A 25,875-nucleotide genomic window follows, 5' to 3' on the forward strand; every position below is an offset into this window, starting at 1 on the left:
TGTGTGTGTGTGTGTGTGTGTGTGTGTGTGTGTGTGTGTGTGTGTGTGTGTGTGTGTGTGTGTGTGTGTGTGTGTGTGTGTGTGTGTGTGTGTGTGTGAAGCATTTGCCCCAGACCACCCCCCCGCCCCGGTGTGTGTGTGTGTGTGTGTGTGTGTGTGTGTGTGTGTGTGTGTGTGTGTGTGTGAAGCATTTGCCCCAGATCCCCCCCCCGCCCCGGTGTGTGTGTGTGTGTGTGTGTGTGTGTGTGTGTGTGTGTGTGTGTGTGTGTGAAGCATTTGCCCCAGATCCCCCCCCCGCCCCGGTGTGTGTGTGTGTGTGTGTGTGTGTGTGTGTGTGTGTGTGTGTGTGTGTCGGGGGGGGGGGGAGGTGGCGATCGCAGTCCCCGGCCTTAGGGTTCTCCGTGGGAACGCGTGAGAAGTGCGCAGGCAACCCCGGCGTCCGGGCGCTGGGAGGGGCGCACCCCAGGCCTGCGCGCCGAGGGAGAAAGTGAAGCTGGGAGTTGCCACTCCCAGGGACTCGCTGGAATGCGGTGGAGGGGGTGGGGGGGGCGAGCCGTGAGCGCGCTCGCTCCCAATCACTGGAGGCGGAGGAGGTGGAGGAGGAGGGGTGCCTTGAGGAAGTACAAGAATGAAGTTGTGGAGTTGAGAGTCCCCTGCGTCGTGCCCCAGAGCCGAGCAGAGCCCCCAGGCAGGCCGCCCGGCCCCTTCGCAGCCCGGTCCAGCCCGAGCCATGGGGCCGGAGGCGCAGTGAGCACCATGGAGCTGGCGGCCTGGTGCCGCTGGGGGCTCCTCCTCGCCCTCCTGCCCTCCGGAGCCGCGGGCACCCAAGGTGGGTCTGGCGTGGGGAGGGCGCGGAGCAGCGACGCGACCCTGCAGCCCGGCGCCCCCCTCCTTCCTCCCCCCCGCCCAAGTCCCCGGACAGGCGGGGGCAGAGGGGGCCACACTAGCTTCCCGATCCGCAGTTTCGGACGCTCCCGGCGCGCCCCGCCGCCGGCCTCTGCAGGGAGGGGGGGCCAAAGGAAGGTTGGGCAGGGGGCGAGGACGCCCAAGCGGCTCTAGCTGTCCCAGTCAAGAGACTGGCGCTTTCCGGACTCCGCGACGGCTCTGGGAACTTGTCACAAAAGTTCTCTGAAATTGTTCAGAAAGTTTGCCCTCAGAGGGTGTACTGCATGGGATGTGTGTGTGTGCGTGTGTGTGTTTTCTCCCCTTTCTTGAGCCCCTCCAAACTTTCTCAAAGCCTTTCCAGTTGGCAGCCTCCGCCTCCAGACTGGACTGGGCTGGATTCCTCGGGGGGGGGGTCCCTTCTGCTGCCCCTCCCCCGCCCCCTCCCCGCCCCCCGCCCCACTCCCCGCAGCCGGTAGAGTTTAGTTCCTCCAGTTTCAGGCAGGATCGGGGTGTGGGGGGGGGGGTGGGGGAGAAAACAACCTGTCCGGCCAGAGCCGGGCGGGAGAGGGTGGCCGGTCCGACTGCAGAGTTGCCTCATGCTGGAGTCTGAGGTGGGGGGAGGGGGAGACGTTTGTTTTGAGCAAGTTTCTTTAGGGCCAGCTCAGGGACTGTGCGCTTTGTGACTTTTGGAGAGCATGGGCCACGGAGGGGTGGTGGTGGGTCTCCTGGTCTGGGGCATAGAGTGCCAGAGTTTCAAGCGAGGGATTCCTGGGCAGTTGTGGGGGCTAGGGTGGAGAAGGAAAGGTAAAGAAATAGGGCCAGATGCGGGTAAGCAGGGGGCTGGGTTGTCCTGCCTTTCCCCTCGTGCTGTGTGTGGGGAAGGGTGGTGGTGGAGGCAGTGTGGGTTAAGCCCCACTTGTCCATCTAGAAGCACTGACAATTAAAGCTAACGTGGGCTGGAAATGTACTCTGTGCCAGGCACGGTGCATGGTGGTTTGCAAGCATTCCCTCCTTTAAATCCTCACACCAACCCTACAAGAGGAGTCCTACTAGTATTCCCATTACCAGGTGAAAACCTGGGCTTAAAGAAGCTAAATAGCATCAAGGAAGTGGTGGGTCCAAGACTGGATCCCAGACGCTGCGACGCCCCTAACCACAAGTTGGAAATCACTGTATCAGTCTACCTTGAACAATGGCGGACACTGCTCCCTGCATCACTGGGTTGCGGGGAAGACAAAATGAGAGTGTTCTGGGAGTAGTGGGTGGTCTCCATTGGTCAGGGAGTCTGGAGAAGGGGTGGGTGTCATACTGTGTGTTGCCCGAGGGCCCCTCTGTCTGAGCATTGCTGTGTTATCAGAGGGATGTCTATGCCAGGGTGTTCTGGGTTGTGTGGCCTGTGTGTGTGTCTGGGCTTTGTGTTGCCAAACAGCAGTCTCCCTGCTGGCCCGGGGACTTAGCTGAACTCTGCCCTCTCAAGGAACTCCCTCAAGGTGCTGGGCCAGATCTGCTATAAACAGCGGGAGGTGGCCCCACACCTTTCTGAGTAAGGAGGCTCCACTTTCCTGGGAGCCCGTCCTTCTCCCTGTTTCTCAGCCCTGACCTTCTGCTGAGATGGCTGAGGCCAGGCTGCACTGTGAGAGTGAGCTGCTGCCTCCCTCACCTGGGCCTGCGCATTGAGCAGGTGGCGGTGGCCTGGGTTGCTGCAGTGCTAGGATCCGAGGGTTCAGTTCTCCCACTGACGACTGGGGCCGCCTCAGGTAGCTCTCACCCTTCCATGGGCACTGCTCGGTGCAAAGACAGATGTTGGGTGTGTCAGGTAGAAAATGGTTGCAAGGGAAGCGCCCTGCCCAGCTGCCTCCAGCACCGCTGTTGTATCCCAGGGCTGAGGGCTAGGGCGGGAATTTGGGAGAAAGAGGAGATGGAGAGGACCCAGAGGGTCAGGATTTTGCCAGGACCCATTCCTAAAGATTTATTTATTTATTTTAGAGAAAGAGATGGGGGGAGGGGGAGGTAGGGGGAGGTAGGGGGAGGGGCAGAGGGAGAAAGAGAATCTCAAGCAGACTCCCCGCTGAGCGCCAAGCCCTATGTGGAGGCTCGATCCCACGACCCCTGAGATCATGACCTGAGCCAAAATCAAGAGTCAGCCACTTAACCGACTGAGCCACCCAGGCACCCCTAGGATCCGTTCTTAGAGGTCAAAGTTTTGTTAAGTGCAGCAAACACATACTTCTTATCTTGCAGAGCTCATTATTTTCATTCCCAGACGATTCTTCCAGCAACTTCCTTTTTACTATACTTGGGGAAAGTAGCTTCATTTTAATATTCAAGGGGAAAAAAAACCAGTTGAAAAGCTAGAATGAAATGCAAACAGAGAAAACACATCACATTCCAAATACAAAGGCACCTTTTATTTTCTCATGGTTTGGAATTACCCATACTTCTGCTATGTGAACTTATCTTGCCTTAACTTAAAAAAAAACAAAAACAAAAACACGTGCGATGTGCTTCCCATACGCCAGGTTCTTTTCCATGGACGGTTTCATTTCATCTCTGCAACAATCCAGTGAAGTGGGCACACATGGTTCGAAGAAGTGAAGTGACTTATCCAAGGCTTCCTAGTGACCCAAATATGTCTAGACCCAATAATGTGTAATGAGGAGGCATTAAGAGTTGGTTGAAGTCTTATCCTATTCAACAGGAATGGGGTGAGCAAAGCCTCAGGGGCAGACAGGTATAGCCAGACTGGGGTACAGGTGCTACTCTAATTCAGGTGAGTGACCTCCTTTATCCAGGCTATAGAAAGGGGAGTGAGCCGGGGCCCGCCGAGGTCCTCTCCCTCCCGGTCCAGCCCATGCTGCTTTCCTCTCGTGCCCCCCGGGCGCTGAGAGCAGGGACAGGGCAGAAGCCAGGGGGCCCTGCAGGGCTGTGGGTGAGGGAGACAGCTGGAGTAGAAGCAATGAGGAGCCAGTAGGGGGCTGGGGTGGAGGGCTGGAGTAGGGCCCAGCTAGTTGTGCCTGCCCCTGGGTGCTGAAATGATCTGGAAAGAGATCCCCCGACACTGTCTGCCTGTCGGAAGACCCTCTGGGGTGACACCTCCATCTCTTGCTGGGGCCACCTTTCTTCCCCACCCCTGGGAAGAGAGCCCACGTAGGACGGGGAGTGTGTGCTCTTCAGGAGTGGGAGAATTATTATAGCCAATGTTTCTGTTGCCTCAGTTCTGTTTACAAAGCCTTGTCGTGTTTACAGACTGCTTTTTGATTCATTATCTCATTTAACTGTCATTTAACTTCTCTGCAGAGAGTAAGAATTGTTACTGTTTTATTATCCCATCCTTTCAGCCAAGTTCAGGTCATTAATACTGAGAGTGCCTACAAAGTCACAGGCACTGCTGGGCATAGAGATTAATCTGATATGGACTCTGCCCCAGAGGTCCAGGGACTTGCTCAAGGTCACACATGAGCAGCCCGGCTAGGGTTCTGGTTTAATGACCCTGAGCCCAGGCCCTCGTCTGATATTGGCCTTGATACACCAGGTGTGTGTGGTGGCTGAGTTCTGGGCATCCTTGGAATGGGCTCTTACCCTTTGGGTCTGGGGGAGGTGAGCTTTGGGGGTGCAGGTGTAGTGTTCATGGAAACCAAAGGAAGTATTTCTTGCTGATGAGCAAGAGAAGCATCTGGGGCTGAAGTCTGGTGGGGAGGAAGGAACCCTCTTGAGAGCACCCCCAGAGCGGGGACCGAACTGAAGTTCAGCCAGAGGGATATGAAGGACCCTGAACAGCCTTTGAGCAGAGGCATGGACACCACTACTTCCAACTGGTCCCTTTTAGTTTGGGAGTTCTGGATTGGATTTCGTTCATCCATCTATCCATCCATCCGTCCAGCCAACTCTTACCTGGTGTTGGGCTGGTCCTGCCTCATAGTGCTGAACCAGGGAGCTGGAGGTTGGGGCTCCTGAAAGTCAGGTGTCCTGGACACACAGAGCCCTCCGGTGTAGAACAGGACTCCAACCCCCCGCCCCAAAAGTCAATGGAGGCTGGGAGGATATGGGGACTGGTGAGGAGAGGAGGAGACTGGTGAGGAGAAGGGGAGTGGGTGGGAGGGGCTGAGCTTCATGGTGAAGGGGACAGAGGTGGAGAGGTAGGGGAGGTGTCAAGAGGCCCTTCTTGGCTTCATGTCAGCTTGGTGGGGGAATTTTCCTGCAAGCCTCCAGCTCCCTGGCAGAGTACGTCTCTGTACCAATTTGACCAGCTGTTGCAAACACTTAAAGAATCTTAGACTCAAATCAGCCACAAACAAACTCACTAGTGGGGCGGGGCTACCAGTCTTTATGGTCCTCAGCTCAGCCCAGCCACCCTGCCCTGCCCAGAGCCTGTATGTTTATCAGTGACATCAGTAGACCTAGTGTGTATTTCCCTTTGCACCGGGCGTGGGGGGATTTTGTCCGTGTCCAGTTAAGAATGTAGGATCTAAAGTCAGATAGACTCAAGTTCAAATCCTGCCTCTATCGCTTATGAGCTTTATGATCTCAGGAGAATTAGCCCTGTCAGCCTCAGCTTCCTTCTTTGCAAGACAGAGTTTGCAGTCTCAGCCTCTGAAGGACGTTAAGAGGCTCCACCCAGATGGCCTGGCCACATACAGTAGGTGCTCAGTTAATGTGGCTGCCCTCGGTGTTCCCATTGTTGATGTTTTCCTATTGCCTGGTTGCCGCAGCTGGTGTCCCTCAGAGGTGGCAGAGGGCCACAGGGGGTGGAGACAGCCTCTCCCCCAGCTTTGCCTGTCCCTGTCCCGAGCTTGGGCCAGAGCTTTGGGGTCTGGGCCTAAAGACAGCTGTGCCTACAAAGCAGCTGAGGTTGCCGGGCTGCAGGAGGCCCTAGCAGCGGGCGTTATTTTGGGCCTGGCCTGCCACCCCCAGCTCCTGTTTCTCTTGGGAGTCTGGCGGGGAGGACCCTTGAATTCTATTTCTGGGCCCTCTCCTTCCTCCCTCTTTGCTTCCTTCCCTGTCTGTCCAAAGTGGTGGGAAAAGAGACCACTCTGGCTTTTACTGGGAGGCTGTCAGCTCATGGCCCATTGGCCCAGGCAGGAACCCCAGGGGTTTGCCCCACCAGCCTTTGCCCAGTGTTCTGGAGGCAGAGGGTATCTCTTGTTACCCCCCCCCCCACCCCTAGGATTGGACTTCAGGCTCCAAGTTGCTGGGAGAGCAGGAGCCCTGGTGTCAGACCCTGGAGTCAGCCCCTGCTGTCCCCCTGTAGGCTGTGGGAGGTGGGGTGGCGGCCCACAGGAAATCGAGGCGGTGCAGGCACCTGTGGGCCTGTGTCTCTGGGGGGCCCTCCGCCCGCCCCCCCCCTCGCCCGGCACACCCTCCTGGGCAAGACGCGCCAGGTGATTCATCTTCTCACCAGAGCAGAAAAACGAGTTCAACTGGGCACTTTAATCTCCCCCCTACTGGCAGGCGCAGTGCCAGTGGCTGTCCATAGTAGCCCCTCAGCGGGGGTGGCGTACCCCTTCTATGTCCCTGGGCTTCGTAGGCCCTTCTGGTCTCAGGGACACCGCGCTGGGGTGCAGGTAGGCTGGGGAGGCAGTTCATCTCGATGCCCCTTGGCTGATGGCCGGCACCGGGCAGGTACGCAGGGCTGACGTGGTGCCCTTGTGGCAGGCGTTTCGTGGCACAGATTCTGCCAGCTGGTTCTGGAGCCGTGCCCTGAGGAGGAGGCAGGGGTGAAGTACCAGCATCGGAGTCCTTAGAGGAGGCATCGCTCTGGCCCAGGATCTGTAGCCTGGGTCCGGATGCCCATTGTTGGCGTCTGATGCTCCTTTTTTTCTGCCTAGGGGAATTCCAGAGGTCCCTGCAGTGACCAGGCCCTTGGGGGTCCCCATGCCCTAGCTATGACTCTATCCGACCCTCCTTCCCTTTCTGGGTGGCATTGTGGCGGTGGATATCCCTTGCCAAGAGGTTGGCATGTGGGTGGTATTGGAATGGGGTGGGGAGAATGCCCTGAGTTTGTTTGCTTGGGAGAGGGGCAGGGGGTATCCAGAAGATTCATGATTCATCATGGCCTCTCTTGGGGGATTTTTACCCCTTGGCCATGAATCGGGCCTTTGGGACAAAGGGAGGCTTTCTTTGCCAGCCAACACCCTGGATCAGGCGGGCAGGCTCCCCAGGGCTGGCACAATGGGGCCCCCTCCGGATGCTCAGGATGGGCCAAGTTAGAAGGGGCCTCTCCTTGGATTTCCCTCTTCTTCCCAAACTTGCAAACCTTCTTTTGCTCTTGTGCCTCTTGCAGGTGCAAGGGACATGGGAGGAGGGGTCCGAGATGGCACGACTCTCTGCAGGGGGCGGGAGGTTGTAGAGGAGGGGCCAGGTTGGAGAAGCTCCCCGGGCAGTGCCCTCTGACCCATGCCCTCCCTCCTGCCAGTGTGCACTGGCACAGACATGAAGCTGCGGCTCCCAGCCAGTCCCGAGACCCACCTGGATCTGCTCCGCCACCTCTACCAGGCCTGTCAAGTGGTACAGGGTAACCTGGAGCTCACCTACCTGCCTGCCAATGCCAGCCTGTCCTTCCTGCAGGTGAGGCCCCTGGGTGACCCAGCCAGGCCCTGCTTCCAGCTGAGCGGAGCCCTATGCCTACAAGTGGGTGGGAGAAGAGGTTGCCCTCCCTTTCCTCTTGTGGTTCCTCAACTGGAAAGAACTTTCTTTCTGATGTCTGCCCCCTGTCTGTTCTACTGCAAGACCAGTTGACTCCCTCTGTATGACATGGCGGGCCACGGACATCGCGGGGTGGATGCCCCTGTTTCTGTGCTAAATTTTTTTGCTCTCTTGCCAGCATGATCCCCTCCCCTGTCCCAGCTGCTGTCCCTGACCTGCCTGGGGTGGCGAGCAGGCAGCTGGGAGGTGTGGGTTCTAGATCCTGTTCTGCTACTGACAAGGCCTGTGAATGTGGTCTTGGCCCTTGGCTTTGGAAGCAATAAGCACACTTTGACTCCCCTCTGGGAAACCATCAAATGGGAAATGTGTGTGAAAGGGTCATGAGCAGGGGAGAGAGAGAGATCCAGCCTGCTGGGTTGTGGTCACCATGGCCTGGAGAGGGGCCACGTGTGTGATGCGGGGTCAGATCACGGACATCCTCTCAGGCAGGTCTTGCCTTTCATGGCCGAGGAAGCTGAGATGCAGAGGGTGGGGTGCTTGCTCTCAGTTCACAGAGTGCTCCCCCCCCACCGGTTATCTGTCTTGACCCTACAAGAATCTGGCTTGGGGAGGTGGAGAGGGGCATTGATCTCTACTTTATGCCCGAGAGAGCTGGACTTCTCAGTGGACGGGGGCTTGGCCCCAGATCCCCAAGCCCTTGGTAACCCCGAGGAGGCCTTGGTAGTGTTCCGGGACCCAGGCCTGTCTCAGCCCCACCTGACCCCCTTCCCTCCCAGGATATCCAGGAGGTGCAGGGCTACGTGCTCATTGCTCACAGCCAAGTGAGACAGGTCCCGCTGCAGAGGCTCCGAATCGTGCGAGGCACCCAGCTCTTTGAGGACAACTACGCCCTGGCCGTGCTGGACAATGGAGAGCCGCCCGAGGGGGGCGCCTCTGCGGCAGGGGCTGCCCCAGGAGGGCTGCGGGAGCTGCAGCTTCGAAGCCTCACAGGTGGTCATCACTGTCACCGACACCTTCTCACTCTTGGGAGCTGACAAGGGCCACCTCTAGCCGTGGGAGGCTTCATGTGAATAGAACTCACATCCCTTCAGGACAGATGCAGGTGGAGCTAGGGAAGGTGCCATGGTGAAGATTAGAAAAAGGTTTCCCTTCTTCCCAGAAAGTCACGGCTTGTACAAGCCTGCACAGTTTGATAATGAGGATACAGGCTGAGGTTTCTCCACTTCTTGGCCGAGTACCCATGTGCAGTGAACAACCTGTGTAACTGTATGTGGCAGCCCCGGAGCTGACAGTATCCCAGACTCTGTGGCTGGTTACTTTGCACACAGGATCCCATCTTGGGGCTGTCATCTTGCAAGGAAGCACCAATGTTACGCTCTTTTTACAGATGAGAAAACTGTAAAAGGTTTACAGAGGATGCGTGACTTGCTCAAGGTTACATAGCTAGTTAGTGGTGAGGCTGGTTTTCAGACTCCGGAGTCTCTTTTAACCACGAAGCAGTGTGCACAGGGTGTAGGTGGGAGGACAGGAGAGAGGGGCATGGACATCTGGACTGGGTCATGGACAACGCACCCATCGCTGGGTCCCAGGTTGTTCATGTGTGTGGGGGGCGGGGAAGGGGGCTGGTAGAGCTAAAAGATGCTGGTGCCTTCTCTAATCCTCGGGGAACCTGGGGCGGATTTACGATGCCTGCTTCCCTCTAAAGAAGTCAGGGGGGCCCCACGGGAGGGCAGAAGGTGCTAGGCAGGAAAGGAAGGCGCTGATTATTACTCACCCCACAGAGATCCTGAAGGGAGGGGTGTTGATTCAGCGGAACCCACAGCTCTGCCACCAGGACACGATTTTGTGGAAGGACATCTTCCACAAGAACAACCAGCTTGCGCTCACGCTGATAGACACCAACCGCTCTCGGGCCTGTAAGCCACTTTTCTCGGGAAGCCCGGCGACCCCAGACTCCTGGCGTACACTGCCCCCATTCCCCATCCCTGCACTAACACTGCCCATTTCCTCTGTCTGCCCCATTCCTCTCCTGCAAGTCTCTCCGTGTCTCTTCATCTCTGGGGCCCTCCGTCCTGCCTCCCTCTGCTTCCAGATTGCGCCTAGGGTCCTTGGTTCCTGCCGAGTCTCTCCCTCACGGTGCTTTCTGCCTCCTGGTCTCTGTCCCTCTCTTTGTCTCCCCAGGCCAACCCTGTTCTCCAGCTTGTAAAGACCCCCACTGCTGGGGAGCAAGTTCCGGGGACTGTCAGAGCTGTGAGTCTGAGGGAGGCCCAGAATCTGGGGGGGCAGGGGGCCGAGTGGAGGAAAGGGGACACAGGGCGGGGGGGTGGGGGTTACCAGGTCTCGGCGTCTTCCCTGGAGCGGGAGGTTGTCGTAGAAAAGTGATGCCTGGGAGGGTCTGGTGCCCGGGTGACCGCCCCAGCCTCATCCTGCCCCTTGTGTGACAGTGACGCGAACGGTCTGTGCCGGCGGCTGTGCCCGCTGCAAAGGTCCGAAGCCCACCGACTGCTGCCATGAGCAGTGTGCGGCTGGCTGCACAGGCCCCAAGCACTCGGACTGCCTGGTATGTGCCCCATGGGGCCCCAGGGTGGGCTCAAGGGGAGGGGCCCCCCCACCTGCTACGGCCCTGTTGCCCCTTGCACACCAGGGAAGAACAGCCCGGTGACCACCAGCTGCCTGTCCCTGTCCCCCTCGTCACCCCCCCAGGCCTGCCTTCACTTCAACCACAGTGGCATCTGTGAGCTGCACTGCCCAGCCCTGGTCACCTACAACACGGACACCTTCGAATCCATGCCCAACCCCGAGGGCCGATACACCTTCGGGGCCAGCTGTGTGACCGCCTGTCCATGTGAGTGCCAGGGAGGCGAGCAGGTGCAGCTGAGAGCAGCCGCTAAGAGCCCAGGCTCAGGAGCCAGGAGGCCTGGGTTTGAAACCTGGCTCCCCCATTTTCTAGTCATGTGACCTGCCTGCTGTGCCTTCATGTTCTCATCTGCAAAACGGGGGCACCTTATAAGGTGGTTATAACGTTTGAAGGAGTTCACATATTTTTAAAAGATTTATTTATTTATTTTTAGAGAGAGAGAGAGAGAGAGCAAGGGGAGGGGCAGAGGGAGAGAATCTCAAGCAGACTCCCTGCTGAGCACGGAGCCCGGTGCAGGCCAATCTCAGGACCCTGAGATCATGACCTGAGCAGAAATCAAGAGTCAGATGCTTAACCTTTAGAGCCACCCAGGCGCCCCTGAATGAGTTAATCCTTGTAAAGCTCTTATAACAGTGCCTGGCACATACTAAGCACTCCCAAATAAATGCTAATTTTTATTCAATAGTCTAGATTGATCAGAGTCTTATTTAACAGCTCCCTTCTTTATGATGTGCATTTGGGAACTGACCTTGGACGTGGGGCCCTCTTTTTTTCCTGTCGTGGGAGATGGGAGTGGGCTCTCGGGTGCTAGTCATACCCTCCCCGTGGTAGGTCAGAGTTCAAAATGCAGAGACAGACTGTGTCAACTCCTGGCTTCTCCACTTCATAGCACAATGACCTAGAGTAATTTACGTAAAACTGCTTTGGTTCCCTCTTGGCAAAATGGGAGTCTCACTGCCCATCACATAGGGTTGTTCTGAGGCGTAAATGAATGTCAAGTAAGGGTATTTCAGTATTGGTCGATACTATCATACTCTGTGGGCACGGTGACATGGCTCGTGGTGTGGCGTGAAGGGCCAGGGCACATGGACCCACGGTCTCCATCTCCTCAGACAACTACCTGTCTACGGACGTGGGCTCCTGCACTCTGGTCTGTCCCCTGAACAACCAAGAGGTGACGGCTGAGGACGGAACACAGCGGTGTGAGAAGTGCAGCAAGCCCTGTGCCCGAGGTAACTGCCGGCCACACCCTGAGCCAGTCTGTCCTTCTTGTCCTTCTGCACACCCAGCTCGGCCTAGTCTGCTGTCCCGTCCCTCTTCAGACCCTCCTGGGGGTCCTTCCCTTCCACTGTCTCTGTCCTGGCCCTCCCTGGATCAGCCCCACGCATTCCCCCATATCTCTTGTCAGTGTGTGAGCGGGCATGTGGGGGCCGGTAGAGCTAGAAGATGCTGGTGTCTTCTCTAAACCTCGGGGGTGTGGAGGGGGCCCTGGAGGTTGAGACCCTGGTGCTCCGTGTGGGGGCTGAGATGGCCCCTTCACCGCCTGCCCTTCCCCACAGTGTGCTACGGCCTGGGCATGGAGCACCTGCGGGAGGTGAGGGCGGTCACCAGCGCCAACATCCAAGAGTTTGCCGGCTGCAAGAAGGTCTTTGGGAGCCTGGCGTTTCTGCCAGAGAGCTTTGAGGGGTAAGGCTATGTGGAGTGAAGGGTGGGTACAGTGGTCTGCGGAGCATCAGGACGGTCACCGACTCCGGCCCAGAAGTGGCAGCATCTCTGGCGGATGCTGGGAGACAGGTGGGAGGCCAGAAATGCAAAAGAAGCAAGCGGGAGACCAGAGGGTGTGGGGCCTGGGCGGGGGGTTGTTTTCATCAGTGATGTGTTCTTCACGAATGTGCACTTGTATGGAAGTCAAGCCATCCAGACAAAGTAAAATTCTCCTTGAATTCATAGTGGCTTTATTCATAATAGCCCCCATAATAGCTGGAAACAATGCAAATGTATAACAGTAGGTGAAGGAGTAAATAGATGGTGGTATATCTACACAATGGAATTCTCAGCGATAAAAACAAACAAACTACTTATTGATAGATATGGCAACACGGGTGAGGCTCAAAAACATTATGTTCCGCGAAATAGGCCAGGCAGGAGATTGGACACACGGCACGGTTCCCTTCATGTGAGGTTCTGGAACAGGCGAAACCACTCTGTGGTGATAGAAATCAGAACGGTAGTTGTCCCTGGGGTGGGGTGGGGCTGGGAAGGGACGCAAAATAAAATTTCTGGGGTGATGGCAATGTTCTGTGTATCATTTGGGGTCGTGGATACATGAGGGAATGCATTTGTCAAAACTTCTCAAAGTGTACATTAAAACTGTGCATTTTATTGTATGTGGATTAGACTTCAATAAAAATACATATTAAAAAAAGAGAAAAAATTCCCTTTAACCTTTCCTGCAGCTTTATTCCCCTTTCCAGAGGAAACCACTGCTTACAGCTTGTGTGGGTTCTCCTGGACTATTTCTACATACATGGGCACGCACAGAGAAACAAAGCCTTTGTAATTTTGTTGAAGAGCTGGACTTAAAGCGGGAGCTCATCGTGAGCCTTGTCTGCCTCTTGCCCTGGAGAGCTGGTCATGGCACTTCGTATCGAGCTGCCTTGTGCTTTCAACAGCTGTGGGGCAGGTGCAGCTAAGAGTTAGCAGCTAAGAGCCCAGGCTCAGGAGCCAGGCGGCCTGGGCTTGAAACCTGGCTCCCCCATTTTCTAATCATGTGACCTGCCTGTAAAACGGGGGCACCTCCTAAGGTGGTTATAACGTTTGAATGAGTTAATGATATTCATACACTCTTAGAACAGTGCCTGGCGGATACTGAGTACCCTTTTTTACTTTTTTAAGCGCTCTTAAAATGTTAGTTTTCATCTCTAGTCAGGGTAGATGGCATTTATATTTAACAGCTCCCCTATACTGATGGGTGTCTAGGTGGTTTTCAGTTTTTGGTCTTACAAACGGTTCTGTGCTGTACATGTCTCTGGGAACAGGAGCCAATGTCTGTCTAGGCCACATTCCTAGAAGTAGGATTTCTAGATCAAAGGATATAAATACTGTTTTGACAGACCCTGCCAAACTAGGGCCTGGGCTTTGAAACTCAGGATGAAAACAGCCGGGCTTGATGGGCAAAGGGTTTAAGTGAAGTCATTAATGGAGGGGGATGGGGGAGAGTGGCTGGGCCAGCTCTGGGGGTCATGCGCCCCCCCCCCCCCGGCCCTGCTGACTCCTCTCCTAATCCTCCTTTTAGAGACCCAGCCTCCAACACTGCCCCCCTCCAGGCTGAGCAGCTCAGAGTGTTTGAGGCTCTGGAGGAGATCACAGGTGGGCTTTGCCTCTCTGCGTCCTGCTCTGACGGGGTTGGGGGTCGTCCTCCTGTCGCCACACCCCTAGCCTCCCCCTGTGCCTGCAGGTTACCTGTATATCTCAGCGTGGCCAGACAGCCTTCCTAACCTCAGTGTCTTCCAGAACCTGCGAGTCATCCGGGGACGAGTTCTGCATGAGTGAGCACCGGGAAAGGGGGGGCCCGAGGAGAGGCTTTGGGTGTGGGGGGCACTCCTGTTCCCCGGGGACCCCAGCAGTAGTGTTCCCACGGGAGCTTGTCGAGTGTGCTGGGGACGGGAGGAAGGTGAGGGCAGCCCTTGCCCACGAGGGAGGGTCCGTGGTACAGCCGAGCACTCCTCCCACAGCGGCGCCTACTCGCTGACCCTGCAAGGGCTGGGCATCAGCTGGCTGGGGCTGCGCTCACTGAGGGAACTGGGCAGTGGGCTGGCCCTCATCCATCGCAACACCCGCCTCTGCTTCATACACACGGTGCCCTGGGACCAGCTCTTCCGGAACCCCCACCAGGCCCTGCTCTACAGTGCCAACCGGCCGGAGGCCGAGTGTGGTAAGACAGGGAGCCCGGCACCGCACGCTCCCCGTCTGCCAGCACGCAGGGGTGCCCGGGGTGGCCTAGCAGCAGCAATCTCAGATTCGTGCAGACTGCCCGTCCCTGCTGCCCCATTCCTGACACAGCTCTGGCTGGCTTGACCTCTGGGCATGGCTTCCGGCTGGGTCCTGCCACACCGCCTTGGCGTCCCCTGCCTTCCCTTTCCTCTCTGGCCCTGGAACCTCAGCTCTTTGTTTTCCCCCGCGTTGCCCAGCACCTGTGCCCACTGCTCCGGGCCACGGCCACCCCCCCGCCCCAGCCTCCTCCCCTGGGTCACTTGGACCTGGAACCTCCCTTGAGTGGCCCCTCTGACCCCTTCCTCCTCACTGACTGCAGTGGGCGAGGGCCTGGCCTGCTACCCGCTGTGCGCCCATGGGCACTGCTGGGGTCCGGGGCCCACCCAGTGCGTCAACTGCAGCCAATTCCTTCGGGGCCAGGAGTGCGTGGAGGAATGCCGAGTAATGCAGGGGTATGCGGGGCGGGGCAGGGGGGTGGCCAGGGAGAGGGCACAGGGCTCCTTCCAGACCCCCCCCTCATCAGCCACCCCCTCCATCAGGCTACCCCGGGAATATGTGAAGGACAGGTACTGTCTGCCATGTCACTCCGAGTGCCGGCCCCAGAATGGCTCAGTGACCTGCTTTGGGGCGGTGAGTTGCCGGTGGGCTCGAGCTGCTTGGAGGGCAGTGAGGGCAGGAGGGAAGCAAGGCCAAGTCTGGTGGACTGTCTCAGGAGAGCGTTCCAAGTTCAGACCTGGATGGCGGGAGGGTGGAGAAGTGGGAGGGTGGAAGTAGGCTGGGGACGCTGAGGACTGCAGGAGTTATGTGGTGGCCCGTGACCCTTCGGACTACGCAAGAGGCCCGGGACGGGGGGCTGTGTGCTTGGCTGTTGCTGTGCCGAGGTGGTCAGACCTATGCGCTTAGGCATCGAGATTACCTGGATTCAAATCCAGGCCCTGCTTCCAACCTTGGTTTGCTCATTTGTAAAACGAATCTCACGAGGAGCTACCTCATTGGAAGGTAGTAAGCATGAACTTAAAATAGGGTTTGGTGCAGTGCCCAAGCACAAGAAAGATTTGCTATAAATTAGTTACTATTACTTGCTGTTGTATCTTAAGTAATACTTCTGGTTCTTTGGGACCTGGGGCGGGAGACCCAGCGGGTCTGGGCTGTCCCAGGAGTGGGGGGGCACGTGCTGTCGAGTGGCCGTGGGAAGCCCGAATGGGACACACGGGCCGGATCCTGCTGCCCTGGGGGTGTCGGTGCCAGCCCCCTACAAACCCTTCCTCCCCTCCCAGGAAGCTGACCAGTGTGTGGCCTGTGCCCACTACAAGGACCCTCCCTTCTGCGTGGCTCGCTGCCCCAGTGGTGTGAAACCCGACCTCTCCTTCATGCCCATTTGGAAGTTTGCAGATGAGGAGGGCACGTGCCAGCCGTGTCCCATCAACTGCACCCACTCGTGAGTTGAGGGCCTTTTCTGCAGGAGGGAGAGCTTTGTCCAGGAGCCTTTCTGGGGCTCTTATTGTAAAAGGGGGATAACTCTGCCTTTGCTTATCCTGAGTCTCTTAGTTTTGTTTTTGTTTTTTTTCTGATCCTTAAAGTAACACGTGTTGTTAAAAAAAAATTTTTTTTTAAAGATTTTATTCATTTGAGAGACAGATAGAGAGAGGGCAGGAGCACAGGAGCATGGGTGAGAGGCAGAGGGAAAAGCAGACTCCCTGCTGAGCCAGGAACCCGATTGGGGCTCCATCCCTGGACCTGGAGATCATGACCTGAGCTGAAGGCAGACGCTTAACCGACTGAGCCACCCAGGCGCCCTTGTTAAAAATTTTTTAATGAAAACATGAAATGTAAATGAATGTCGTTAACAGTTCTATCCCCACTGTTAATAATTTGTAATATTTTTTCTCCAGTTTTTACCTGTGCCCATGCTAACATATAATTATTATTATAACATGTAAAATGTATTTAAATATATACAAATACTCAGTTGTTTTTATCTGTGCACATTCTAACATACATGTTATTATAATATATAAACTATATGTTAATATATATTATTATTCTCTAATTGTTTTTATCTGTGTACATTCTAACATACTTTTTTTTTTACTAAAATGGGATCATAGACCACAGATGTTGTTTGCAGATTGCTTTCTTTCTCTTTTTTTAAGATTTTATTTTATTTTTTTTTAAGATTTTATTTATTTATTTGAGAGAGAGAGAGAATGAGAGATAGAGAGCACGAGAGGGAAGAGGGTCAGAGGGAGAAGCAGACTCCCTGCTGAGCAGGGAGCCCGATGTGGGACTCGATCCCGGGACTCCAGGATCATGACCTGAGCCGAAGGCAGTCGCTTAACCAACTGAGCCACAAAGGCGCCCCAAGATTTTATTTATTTTTATTTTTGAGAGAGAGGGATAGCACACGCAGGAAGGGGGGGCAGGGGCAGGGGGAGAGGGATAAGCAGGCTCCCTGCTGAGCAGAGAGCCCAGTGTGGGGCTCGATGCCAGGACCCTGGGATCATGACCTGAGGCGAAGGCAGACGCTTAACCCACTGAGCCACCAAGGCGCTCCTGCTTTTTTTTCACTTAACAGAATCTTGCAGTGTTTTTCCATGTCCTGACATGGTGCTCTACCCTATTCTTTTTTTTTTTTTTTCATTTAGTTGTCTTTAATTACACGAGACACATGAAATACATCCTTATGATGAACATTTTCAGCAATACAAAAGTATAAATATTGCAAAGCAAATGTGCCCTTTTGTTCCATTCCCTTGGGGAGGACCATCAGATTCACTTCGGTATGTGCATCCTTCCAGGCTTTTCTCTACACGTTTACATAGACATATATTACATTTACATTTGGTTTGAGTCCTGTAAGATTGCTGTTTTTGGAGGTCAAAAATGGTCGAGAAATAGCAGTTTTATATTTCATCTCATACACAAGTCAGGTTTGCGTGCATGCATTTGTTAACGCAAATGGGATCATGCTCTACACGTTGTTCTGTACTTTGCTTCTCTCCCCCCACCCCCCAGTTTATGTATCTTGGGGTCCTTTCTTGTGAATGCACAAGGATCTACCTCCTGTTTTTTTTTAACTACTCCATCTGCAGCACAGATGTAGTATTTAACTATGTCCCTGTTGAGAGATACTGATTTTTTCTCTTTTTTTTTCTTTCTTTTTCTTTCTCTTTTCTTTTCCTTTTTATTGCAGTTTATTGCACTTGAGTTCCATGTACAAGTGAGCATCTTGTGCAAGCCCCCTGGCGTACAGGTGTTGGCATGTTTAGGGTATATCCTGACAGGTGGAACCGCCGGGTCACAGACATGATTCACTAGGTATTGCCAAACTGTCCTCTGCAGAAGTTGGGCCAGTTTACTACCCTGGCATTCTTTTGCAGAGGAAGTGGCTGTGCTTTTGGACTTGATGCTCCTTTGAGTGCCCCGCAGTTCCTACCTACCACAGGGAGGTGGAGGGGAGCAGGAAATGCGAGTTCAAGGCCGGAGACGGAATCCCCTTGTGGGGTGGTAGAAACAGCACTGGTGACCTTGAGTCCAGTGTCTGCCTTTGTCAAACGGGGTAATAACCCAGCCACACCCATCCTGGGATGGTTGTGAGGCTGGAGTGAGCCCAGGTGGTGGTTCCCAGCCTTGCTGACAAGACTCTCTCTCCTGCAGCTGTGCAGACCTGGACGAGAGGGGCTGCCCCGCCGAGCAGAGAGCCAGGTCAGCCCGGCCCCCGGGACACACCCTATGCTGCCCCTCAGCCCCCTACTGGCCCCTGGGTGGTCACTGCTGCGGGGGAGGAGGAGGGGGGTCTCCTGACATGATACCTGTCCCTTCCCAGCCGAGGCTTCCACTGTTGATTCCCCTTTCAGTTTGCTTCAGCAAGTGGATGGAGGACCTCCTTAGGATGCTTAGGGGGTGGAGAACAGGAAAAGATGGCGAAGACCTCCCCAGTACCTCCTCACCCTTGAGTAGCTAGATGTCTCGTAAGGGACGCAGGCAGCGTTCAACCCCCTAGGACAAAAGGTAGATTGAGAAAAGAGTGCAGCTGCACTGGCGCAAATGATGAAGTCTTAACCGGGTGGCAGGAGGCTTCAAGGAGGAGGTGGCATTTGAGCCAGGCCCTGAAACGGGGCATTAGGGAGAAAGCAGCCAGGTGGCACGGTGGGGGAGGTGTCAGGAAAACCTAGGCTGTGTTTGTTCGAAGGTTCTGGTGTCGTGGGCCACTGAGTGAGCACAGAGAAGGGAGGAAGGGGTGAAGTCCGAGTCAGGTTAGGGCACACATCCTCCCTCACTACTGGGCCACAGGGTTGGACTTGATTTCTGGGCAATGGGGAGCTTTGGGAAAGACTCTGGGGACAAAAACAGATTGGAGTGTGTCTGCGGCAATCTGTCTGTGAAACGAGCATTCACCAGAGATCTGTGATGTGCCAGGCTTTGGCCAAGCAAGGGAGGGGGGCAAGGATGGTGATGATGTGGGGTCAACACCGAGGAGCTTCATTTGTCCCAGAATGAGCTGAGTCTTGGAATGATGACCCCATGGAGAAATGGTGGTCCAGGCAGAAGTAACGGAATGCACCAAGGCTGGGAGGTGTAGAAAATCATGACCTATGGGTGAAAAATTTGGCTCAAACATCAGAATCACTGGGTGCGCATTCCTGGGCCCCACCCCATACCACCAGGGGCTCCAGACTCGCGTACATTAACCAGCTCCCTGGTGTTTTTTGTCAGGAAGTTTCAGAGTCCTAGGCCAGAGCCATGGGAAGGCACAGAGTTTGGAGACGGGGTTAAAGATAGCTCTCAGTGTCCAGCAAGGTGGTTGGAGCCAAGGGAGGTTTTTGAGTAAGAAAAAGAGTATGGAGTCCATGGGTCGCCCTTCCAACTCCCCCCCCCCCATTTTTTTAAGATTTTCATTTATTTGAGAGAGAGAGAGAGAGAGAGAATGAGCGGGGGTGGGGTAGAGGAACAAGCTGACACCCCACTGAGCTTGGAGCCCGACAGGGGACTTGATTCCAGGAGACCTGAGCCATCCAGGCGCCGCCCCCCCGCCCAACTTCCCTTTCTAAATACCAGTGACCTGCATGCCTGTCCTTCATCCGTTCATGGCCCAGCCTGGTCCCCACTCCCTAACCCTGGCTCCCGCCCCCAGCCCTGTGACATCCATCATTGCCGCTGTGGTGGGCATTCTGCTGGCTGTGGTCGTGGGGCTAGTCCTCGGCATCCTAATCAAGCGAAGGCGGCAGAAGATCCGGAAGTACACGATGCGGAGGCTGCTGCAGGAAACCGAGGTGAGGCAGTCTGAGGGCCTCCCTGTTGGGTTGGAGTCTGCGGCCCAGCCTCTCTCACTGACATGCTGCCCCCCTCACCCCAGCTGGTGGAGCCACTGACGCCTAGCGGAGCGATGCCCAACCAGGCTCAGATGCGGATCCTGAAAGAGACAGAGCTGAGGAAGGTGAAGGTGCTTGGATCCGGAGCTTTTGGCACAGTCTACAAGGTCAGGGGCAGTCCCAGAGGATGCGTCGGGGTGTGTACAAGCCTTCTGTGGGGAAGGCAGCGGAGAGCGGAGGCGGGGGGTGCTGTTTGGTGGATTGGAGGCTGGACCAAGGGTAAAGGGAGTGGAGAGTGGGGCTAAATTGTGGGGTTGGCCCCAGGGTGGGAAGGGCATTCAGAGCACAAGTAAGAACCTTCTGGATGACTACAGATTGGATCTGGTGTGCCCTCTTCCTGCTCACATCCTCCTCTCTCTGCCCAGGGCATCTGGATCCCTGATGGGGAAAATGTGAAAATCCCAGTGGCCATCAAAGTGTTGAGGGAAAACACATCTCCCAAAGCCAACAAAGAAATCTTGGATGTGAGTCCCTCCACCCTCTCCAGCCGGGAGTATAGGAGGGAACCCCAGGCTGCAGGTCTGGGCTCTGGTCTCTCTCTCCTCACTGGGGTTTGAGGAGACACTTTGTGGTCCCCCAAACCTCGACTCTTAACCTTATGCCTGTGGGCCATGGTTCTGGTTCGTGACGGATGGGGTTGGATTGAGTGAGGGTCCCCAGTGATGCCTTGGCCCTCAAAGAGGGGTGTGTGGTGGTTGCAGGGTTGTGGTCTCCCACACCCTCTCAGCGCGTACCCTTGCCCCCAGGAAGCATACGTGATGGCTGGCGTGGGCTCCCCATATGTGTCCCGCCTTCTGGGCATCTGCCTGACATCCACGGTGCAGCTGGTAACACAGCTTATGCCCTACGGCTGCCTCTTAGACCATGTCCGAGAGCACCGCGGGCGCCTAGGCTCCCAGGACCTGCTGAACTGGTGTGTGCAGATTGCCAAGGTATGTACTTAGGGGAGCCTGGGCTCTGCGGGTGTCCTTGGAGGCAAGCCTCCGTCTCCACACAGGGCTAGGATGGGGAGGTTTTCTGGGAGAATACGGCCAGAGTGTGGTCCACATAGATGCCTCTGATCGCAGGGGATGAGCTACTTGGAGGACGTTCGGCTCGTGCACAGGGACCTGGCTGCCCGGAACGTGCTGGTCAAGAGTCCCAACCATGTCAAGATTACAGACTTCGGGCTGGCTCGGTTGTTGGACATTGATGAGACCGAGTACCACGCGGATGGGGGCAAGGTGAGAGGAGGGAGCAGGGTGAGGCAAGGTGGGGTGCGGCCTGGCCCCTGGGAGAACTCTAAGAGCAGCCGTCTCCCCACAACACCTAGTTTGAGGACCTCTTTGCTCTCCCAGGTGCCCATCAAGTGGATGGCGCTGGAGTCCATTCTCCGCCGGCGGTTCACCCACCAGAGCGATGTGTGGAGCTACGGTGTGTGGCCGGGAGGGTTGGAAGGAGGGGTGGACCAGGAGCTGTGGCCCGGGGCGGGGGGCGGGCATGGAGGGAGGAAGAGAGCAGGAAAGGGAGAATTAATGGAGACATGAATGTGGGAGGGAAGGAAGGGGCTGCCAGGGTCTGTGCACTGCCCTGAGACTAGGGAAAGGCTGGGTGGCTCCTGCCCCTCAGTGTTGCACCCCCCCATCTTTCCCCGTGGTGCCAGGCTCTTGGGCAGAGCCTCTGGGGCTCAGTGCACTAAAGCGCCCTCTTGTCGGCACCCCCCACAACCCTACCCCCATCTCTGCCCCAGGTGTGACTGTGTGGGAACTGATGACTTTTGGAGCCAAACCTTATGATGGGATCCCAGCCCGGGAGATCCCTGACCTGCTGGAGAAGGGGGAGCGGCTGCCCCAGCCCCCCATCTGCACCATTGATGTCTACATGATCATGGTCAAATGTGCGTGGCTGAGCTGTGCTGCCTGCCTGGAGGAGGGATGGGAGGTGGGGCGGGGGAGGGGCCTCTAAGGGGGATGGGAGGGGACCAAGAGCAAGCAGGGTCCCTAGTATGGTTAAAGGAGCCTCGGAAGGGTCTCACTTCCCTTTTACAGTACCAGGCCAGAGGAGCTCTAGAAGACCGGCTAGGAAGAGACTTCTCTGCAAAATAGAAAGGGGAAACTAGTAGAGATTCTCAAACGATTTAGCTCAGGACCTGAGTCTAAGACCTCTTCTCTACCACCCGGGGGCTCGGGCTCCACTAGCTGGGTGGTGGTGGTGGGGTTGTCTAAACCAGACCGGAGAGGGAGGGAGTGGGGCCGCACACAGGCTGCGCCGGAACTGAGATGCTGAGCCCCGTCCTGCCCCCAGGTTGGATGATAGACTCTGAATGTCGACCACGGTTCCGGGAGTTGGTGGCCGAATTCTCCCGCATGGCCAGGGACCCCCAGCGCTTTGTGGTCATCCAGGTATTGGGCCTTCCCACTCCATCCCTGCCTGTGACTAGAGAGCACTGTCCCACAGAAGGTGGGAAGGGAGAGGATTCGGGCCCTGGGCCTCTGAGCCCAGCCCTTGCCTGATTTGTCAGACCTTGTCTTCCCTGAGCCCTCCTAGGGAGGCTGTGTGCGGGGCTGGGGGGAGGCCGCCACACTGTCTCCCTCCTCCCCAGAATGAAGACTTGGGCCCCGCCAGCCCGTTGGACAGCACCTTCTACCGTTCGCTGCTGGAAGATGATGACATGGGGGACCTGGTGGATGCTGAGGAGTACCTGGTACCCCAGCAGGGGTTCTTCTGCCCAGACCCTGCCCCAGGTGCTGGGGGCCCGGCCCACCACAGGCACCGCAGCTCATCCACCAGGGTCAGTGCCCTCGGTCACACCGTGGTGCGTGGGTATACTTACCTCCCCCATGGACTAGGGTCCCTTCCTCCTATGTCACCCCTCCCAACAGTCACCTCTCACGGAGACCCCATTATCCCTGAGGACTCCTCCTGCCTTCCAACCCTTGACCTCCTGCTCTCCACGGTGACTGTGTTGAACCTCAGTGGTGACCTGTTTATCTCCTGTGACCCTGTCACCTCCCATGGAGTCTCCATCCCAGATCATGAATGACCCCATCATAACCTTCTCTCGTCTCTAGAGTGGCGGCGGTGAGCTGACATTGGGACTGGAGCCCTCTGAGGAGGAGCCCCCCAAGTCTCCACTGGCACCCTCAGAGGGGGCTGGCTCTGACGTGTTTGATGGCGACTTGGGAATGGGGGCATCCAAGGGGCTGCATAGCCTTCCGCCACAGGACCCCAATCCTCTACAGCGGTACAGCGAGGACCCTACAGTACCCCTGCCCCCTGAGACTGATGGCTACGTTGCCCCCTTGACCTGCAGTCCTCAGCCTGGTATGGAATCCAGGCCCAAGCTGAGAGATTGGGAGGGAAGTGGGGGAGGGAGTTGGGGGGGTGGGGGCAGTAGTAGTAGCTGGGACACGGAGGTTCCTTCCCCTAACAAGCCCCCTCCTCTTGCCCTTTCAGAATACGTGAATCAGCCAGAGGTTTGGCCACAGCCCCCCTCGCCCCTAGAAGGCCCTCTGCCTCCTTCTCGACCTGACGGTGCCACTCTGGAAAGGCCCAAGACTCTGTCCCCCAAGACTCTCTCCCCTGGCAAGAATGGGGTTGTTAAAGACGTTTTTGCCTTTGGGAGTGCTGTGGAGAACCCTGAGTACTTGGCACCCCGGGGCAGGGCTCCCCCTCAGCCCCACCCTCCTCCAGCCTTCAGCCCAGCATTTGACAACCTCTATTACTGGGACCAGGACCCATCAGAGCGGGGCTCTCCACCCAGCACCTTTGAAGGGACCCCTACAGCAGAGAACCCTGAGTACCTGGGCCTGGACGTGCCAGTGTGAGCCAAAAGGCCCAAGTCTGCCGAGGCCCCGCTGAACCCTCAGGGAGTGGGGAAGGCCTGATTTCTGGCCTGAGTCGGGATGAGGCAGGAAATGGGCCTTTGGCCCACATCCAGGGGATCCTGCCATACCAGGAACCTTCCTTCCTCCTCCAAATCCCAGGTGGCTGAGAGGGGCCCAGCCTGGTTGGTCGAGAGGACAGCACTGGGGAGTCTTTACCAACTTCGGAGCCCTGCCTCAGCCAACTCTTGGGTCCCATGGATGCCACAGCCAGTCTCCTCATTGGAGGGAGCAGCTCAGCCTGGTTCTCTTATTCCAGATCTTGACACTGAAGGACTTAGGGAAGCTGAGCCTAGAAGAGGAGGAGGCTCCAAGGGAGTGTCTTAGGAACAAGAGCAACCCATTCAGAGACTGTCCTTGAGACCCACCTCTGCACCCAGGAAGAAGGGAGCAGCAAAGCTGCCCAGATCCAGTCCTTGTACAGAGTGCTTTTCTTGTTTTGTTTTTACTTTTTATTTTTTAAAGATGAAATAAGGACTCGGGGAGAGTGGGTATTGTGGGGGGGGGGTGGGAACCTGGGGTTGGGGGAAGGGTGTCCTTTCTCCACACCCACTTTCTCCATTTGCAAATACATTTTGGAAAACAGCTGGGCAGCAGCCTATGTCGGGTGGCTCTGTGCCAACCCTTACTGCTCACCTAACTTAACACTCAAGTCATCTTTTCCTGGAGGAAGTGGCTAGGAATCAAGAAAGCTTGAATGAGGAGCCTATCCTGTTTCCTGGCTTTTGGGCTGGTGGGGGGGTGGAAATCTTCAAGTTGGGATTCTGATCTGTGAGCCCTTTAACAACCAGATCATTCTAGTTAGAAAAAATGAATTCCTAAGGCCACCCACCGGAATGGGGATTATTTCCTCCCTGTGGGGAGGGGGGAAAGGAGGGAGGGGAAAGAAGAGACTCATTTTCATGGCCTTGGCTATGAGAGAGGAGATCATTAACTAGAAGTAACTATCCAGAAAAAGTCCACCCACCCAGCAGAGCCCCCCTGGTGGTATAAAGGCTGGGCTGGCCTGTGCTACCAATGCCCCCCGCCCCCCCCACACACCAAACACAGAAACACTAGTTTGGTACAGGTGTCTTGTAGTGTCACTTTATTGCCAATAGCTGACACTGCCCAGGGCTAGTGGAAGGGAAGTTAGAACTGTCGTGGCATTTGACCGGTGTGGCTAAGGTACAGTGTGGAGCACACTTTCTTGGGCACTGATCCTGGGAAGGGGGTATAAGGTGGCTGTGGAAATGTCCATGGAGAAAGTCTCTCTCCCACCCCCAAGACCACGGCAGCTTCTATTCCCTCCTGGTACCCAAAGGGACAAAGTGGAGGCCAGAGTGTCTTAGCTTACCAGGACCCAAGTGAGGGGAAAGAGGCAGTGGGAAGCCCTCAGCAGGACCAAATGGGAGACCAAGGCCTGGGTCCCAGAACAGAGCAGGAACCCAGAATCACGTGTAGTTACAAGATGACGCAGGGAGGACGGCTGTTGGTGATCTTTTCCAGGGGTTCTCCATTACTGGCTCTTCGGATGGCCTCAATGAGCTAGAGGGCAGACGTGGAATGGGATGATCCATTGCAGGGGAAGGGTGGACCGGGGCCTCCCGACATTGTAAATACTCACATCTTTCTCATAAGGGAAGCCCCCATTCTCCAGCTTGGAGAACACCAGCTGTCCATTGATTTCGATCTCAAAGGCCCCTGGTATTAAATAAATCAATGAATGAACTGTATGCTGAGAACAGGCAAGTCAGGAGAGGCTCTCACACTCCTTAAGACTTCAGACAGGCTCCTTCATGTCTCAGTCAGCCCCTCGGGAGACTAGTTCTCTGAGCCATTTCCCAACCCCGGCTCAAGCCAAGGAACCCGAGGGAGGCGTTACCTGTGTGTCCTTTGAACTCCGGCTTCATAACTCAACGAAGGGCTCCCTCCCCTCCAACCCTTCTACAGTCTCACCCTTTTTTTCCCTACAGGCCTCATCTGTGTCCCCCCTCACCTTTGGAAGGGGCCTCGAGTTGGCTGGACATTTTACTATGTGCCAGACACTGCTGGCCACGATATAAAACAGCCAATTCCAGGGCTAGAAAGTGGTAGAGTTGAGATTTAGAACACTGACTCAGCAGGTGTTCTGCGGGCCTCACCTGTGCCCCCAAGGCGCGACTCGATCTCAATGCCAGGGTACTGCTCCTTCACGGCACTCGCCAGCTCCAGGTAGGTCGCTTCAAATCCGCAGGGTTCACTAGGGACAAGACGCTTGGGCTCTGCCTGGGTTTCGGGGTAGGGGCCTCCCGTGGACCCACCCCCGTTCGGTCCGGACACCCCACAAGCCGGAGACGCTCACCAGTACTCCACCACGATGCGCACCCCACTACCCGGTTCAATCTCCCCGGGAGGGGGCGCTTCAGACGTCGGCCCCGGCTCCCTGCTCATTGCTCCTGACTCCGCTTCAGCCGCTGCTTCCGGGTGTGACGCGACGCTGCGAGCACGTGACAGGGCGGGG

At 56.2% G+C, this 25,875-nt stretch overlaps 2 protein-coding genes across 2 annotated transcripts; one reads left to right on the forward strand and one right to left on the reverse strand.

Annotated features, from left to right (window-relative positions):
* Positions 1-552: 552 nt before the first annotated feature.
* On the forward strand, positions 553-24,835 carry ERBB2 (erb-b2 receptor tyrosine kinase 2). Its single transcript, XM_027626440.2, has 27 exons — positions 553-829; positions 7,298-7,449; positions 8,304-8,517; positions 9,309-9,443; positions 9,709-9,777; positions 9,972-10,087; positions 10,231-10,372; positions 11,278-11,397; positions 11,725-11,851; positions 13,461-13,534; positions 13,623-13,713; positions 13,900-14,099; positions 14,478-14,610; positions 14,698-14,788; positions 15,436-15,596; positions 17,816-17,863; positions 19,293-19,431; positions 19,515-19,637; positions 19,896-19,994; positions 20,277-20,462; positions 20,598-20,753; positions 20,868-20,943; positions 21,260-21,406; positions 21,814-21,911; positions 22,112-22,300; positions 22,581-22,833; positions 22,966-24,835. Exons 1-27 carry the CDS (start codon positions 757-759, stop codon positions 23,334-23,336), a joined length of 3,783 nt encoding a protein of 1,260 aa, XP_027482241.1. The 5' UTR covers positions 553-756; the 3' UTR covers positions 23,337-24,835.
* On the reverse strand, positions 24,458-25,875 carry MIEN1 (migration and invasion enhancer 1). Its single transcript, XM_027626441.1, has 4 exons — positions 25,717-25,875; positions 25,517-25,614; positions 25,000-25,076; positions 24,458-24,920 (listed from the first exon to the last, which is right to left on the reverse strand). Exons 1-4 carry the CDS (start codon positions 25,803-25,805, stop codon positions 24,837-24,839), a joined length of 348 nt encoding a protein of 115 aa, XP_027482242.1. The 5' UTR covers positions 25,806-25,875; the 3' UTR covers positions 24,458-24,836.

The sequence above is a fragment of the Zalophus californianus genome, chromosome 16 (genome assembly GCF_009762305.2).
Source record: "Zalophus californianus isolate mZalCal1 chromosome 16, mZalCal1.pri.v2, whole genome shotgun sequence".
NCBI lineage: Eukaryota > Metazoa > Chordata > Mammalia > Carnivora > Otariidae > Zalophus > Zalophus californianus.

Excerpts from the sequence above, each read along its gene's own strand:
- MIEN1 (XM_027626441.1), bottom strand. The coding sequence starts at position 25,805 with ATGAGCAGGGAGCCGGGGCCGACGTCTGAAGCGCCCCCTCCCGGGGAG. Across the intron at positions 25,615-25,716 it reads CGCATCGTGGTGGAGTACTG|TGAACCCTGCGGATTTGAAG; the intron begins GTGAGCGTCTCC and ends TCTTGTCCCTAG. Across the intron at positions 25,077-25,516 it reads GTCGCGCCTTGGGGGCACAG|GGGCCTTTGAGATCGAAATC; the intron begins GTGAGGCCCGCA and ends ATTTAATACCAG.
- ERBB2 (XM_027626440.2), top strand. The coding sequence starts at position 757 with ATGGAGCTGGCGGCCTGGTGCCGCTGGGGGCTCCTCCTCGCCCTCCTG. Across the intron at positions 19,638-19,895 it reads CTTTTGGCACAGTCTACAAG|GGCATCTGGATCCCTGATGG; the intron begins GTCAGGGGCAGT and ends CTCTCTGCCCAG. Across the intron at positions 21,912-22,111 it reads AGCGCTTTGTGGTCATCCAG|AATGAAGACTTGGGCCCCGC; the intron begins GTATTGGGCCTT and ends CCTCCTCCCCAG.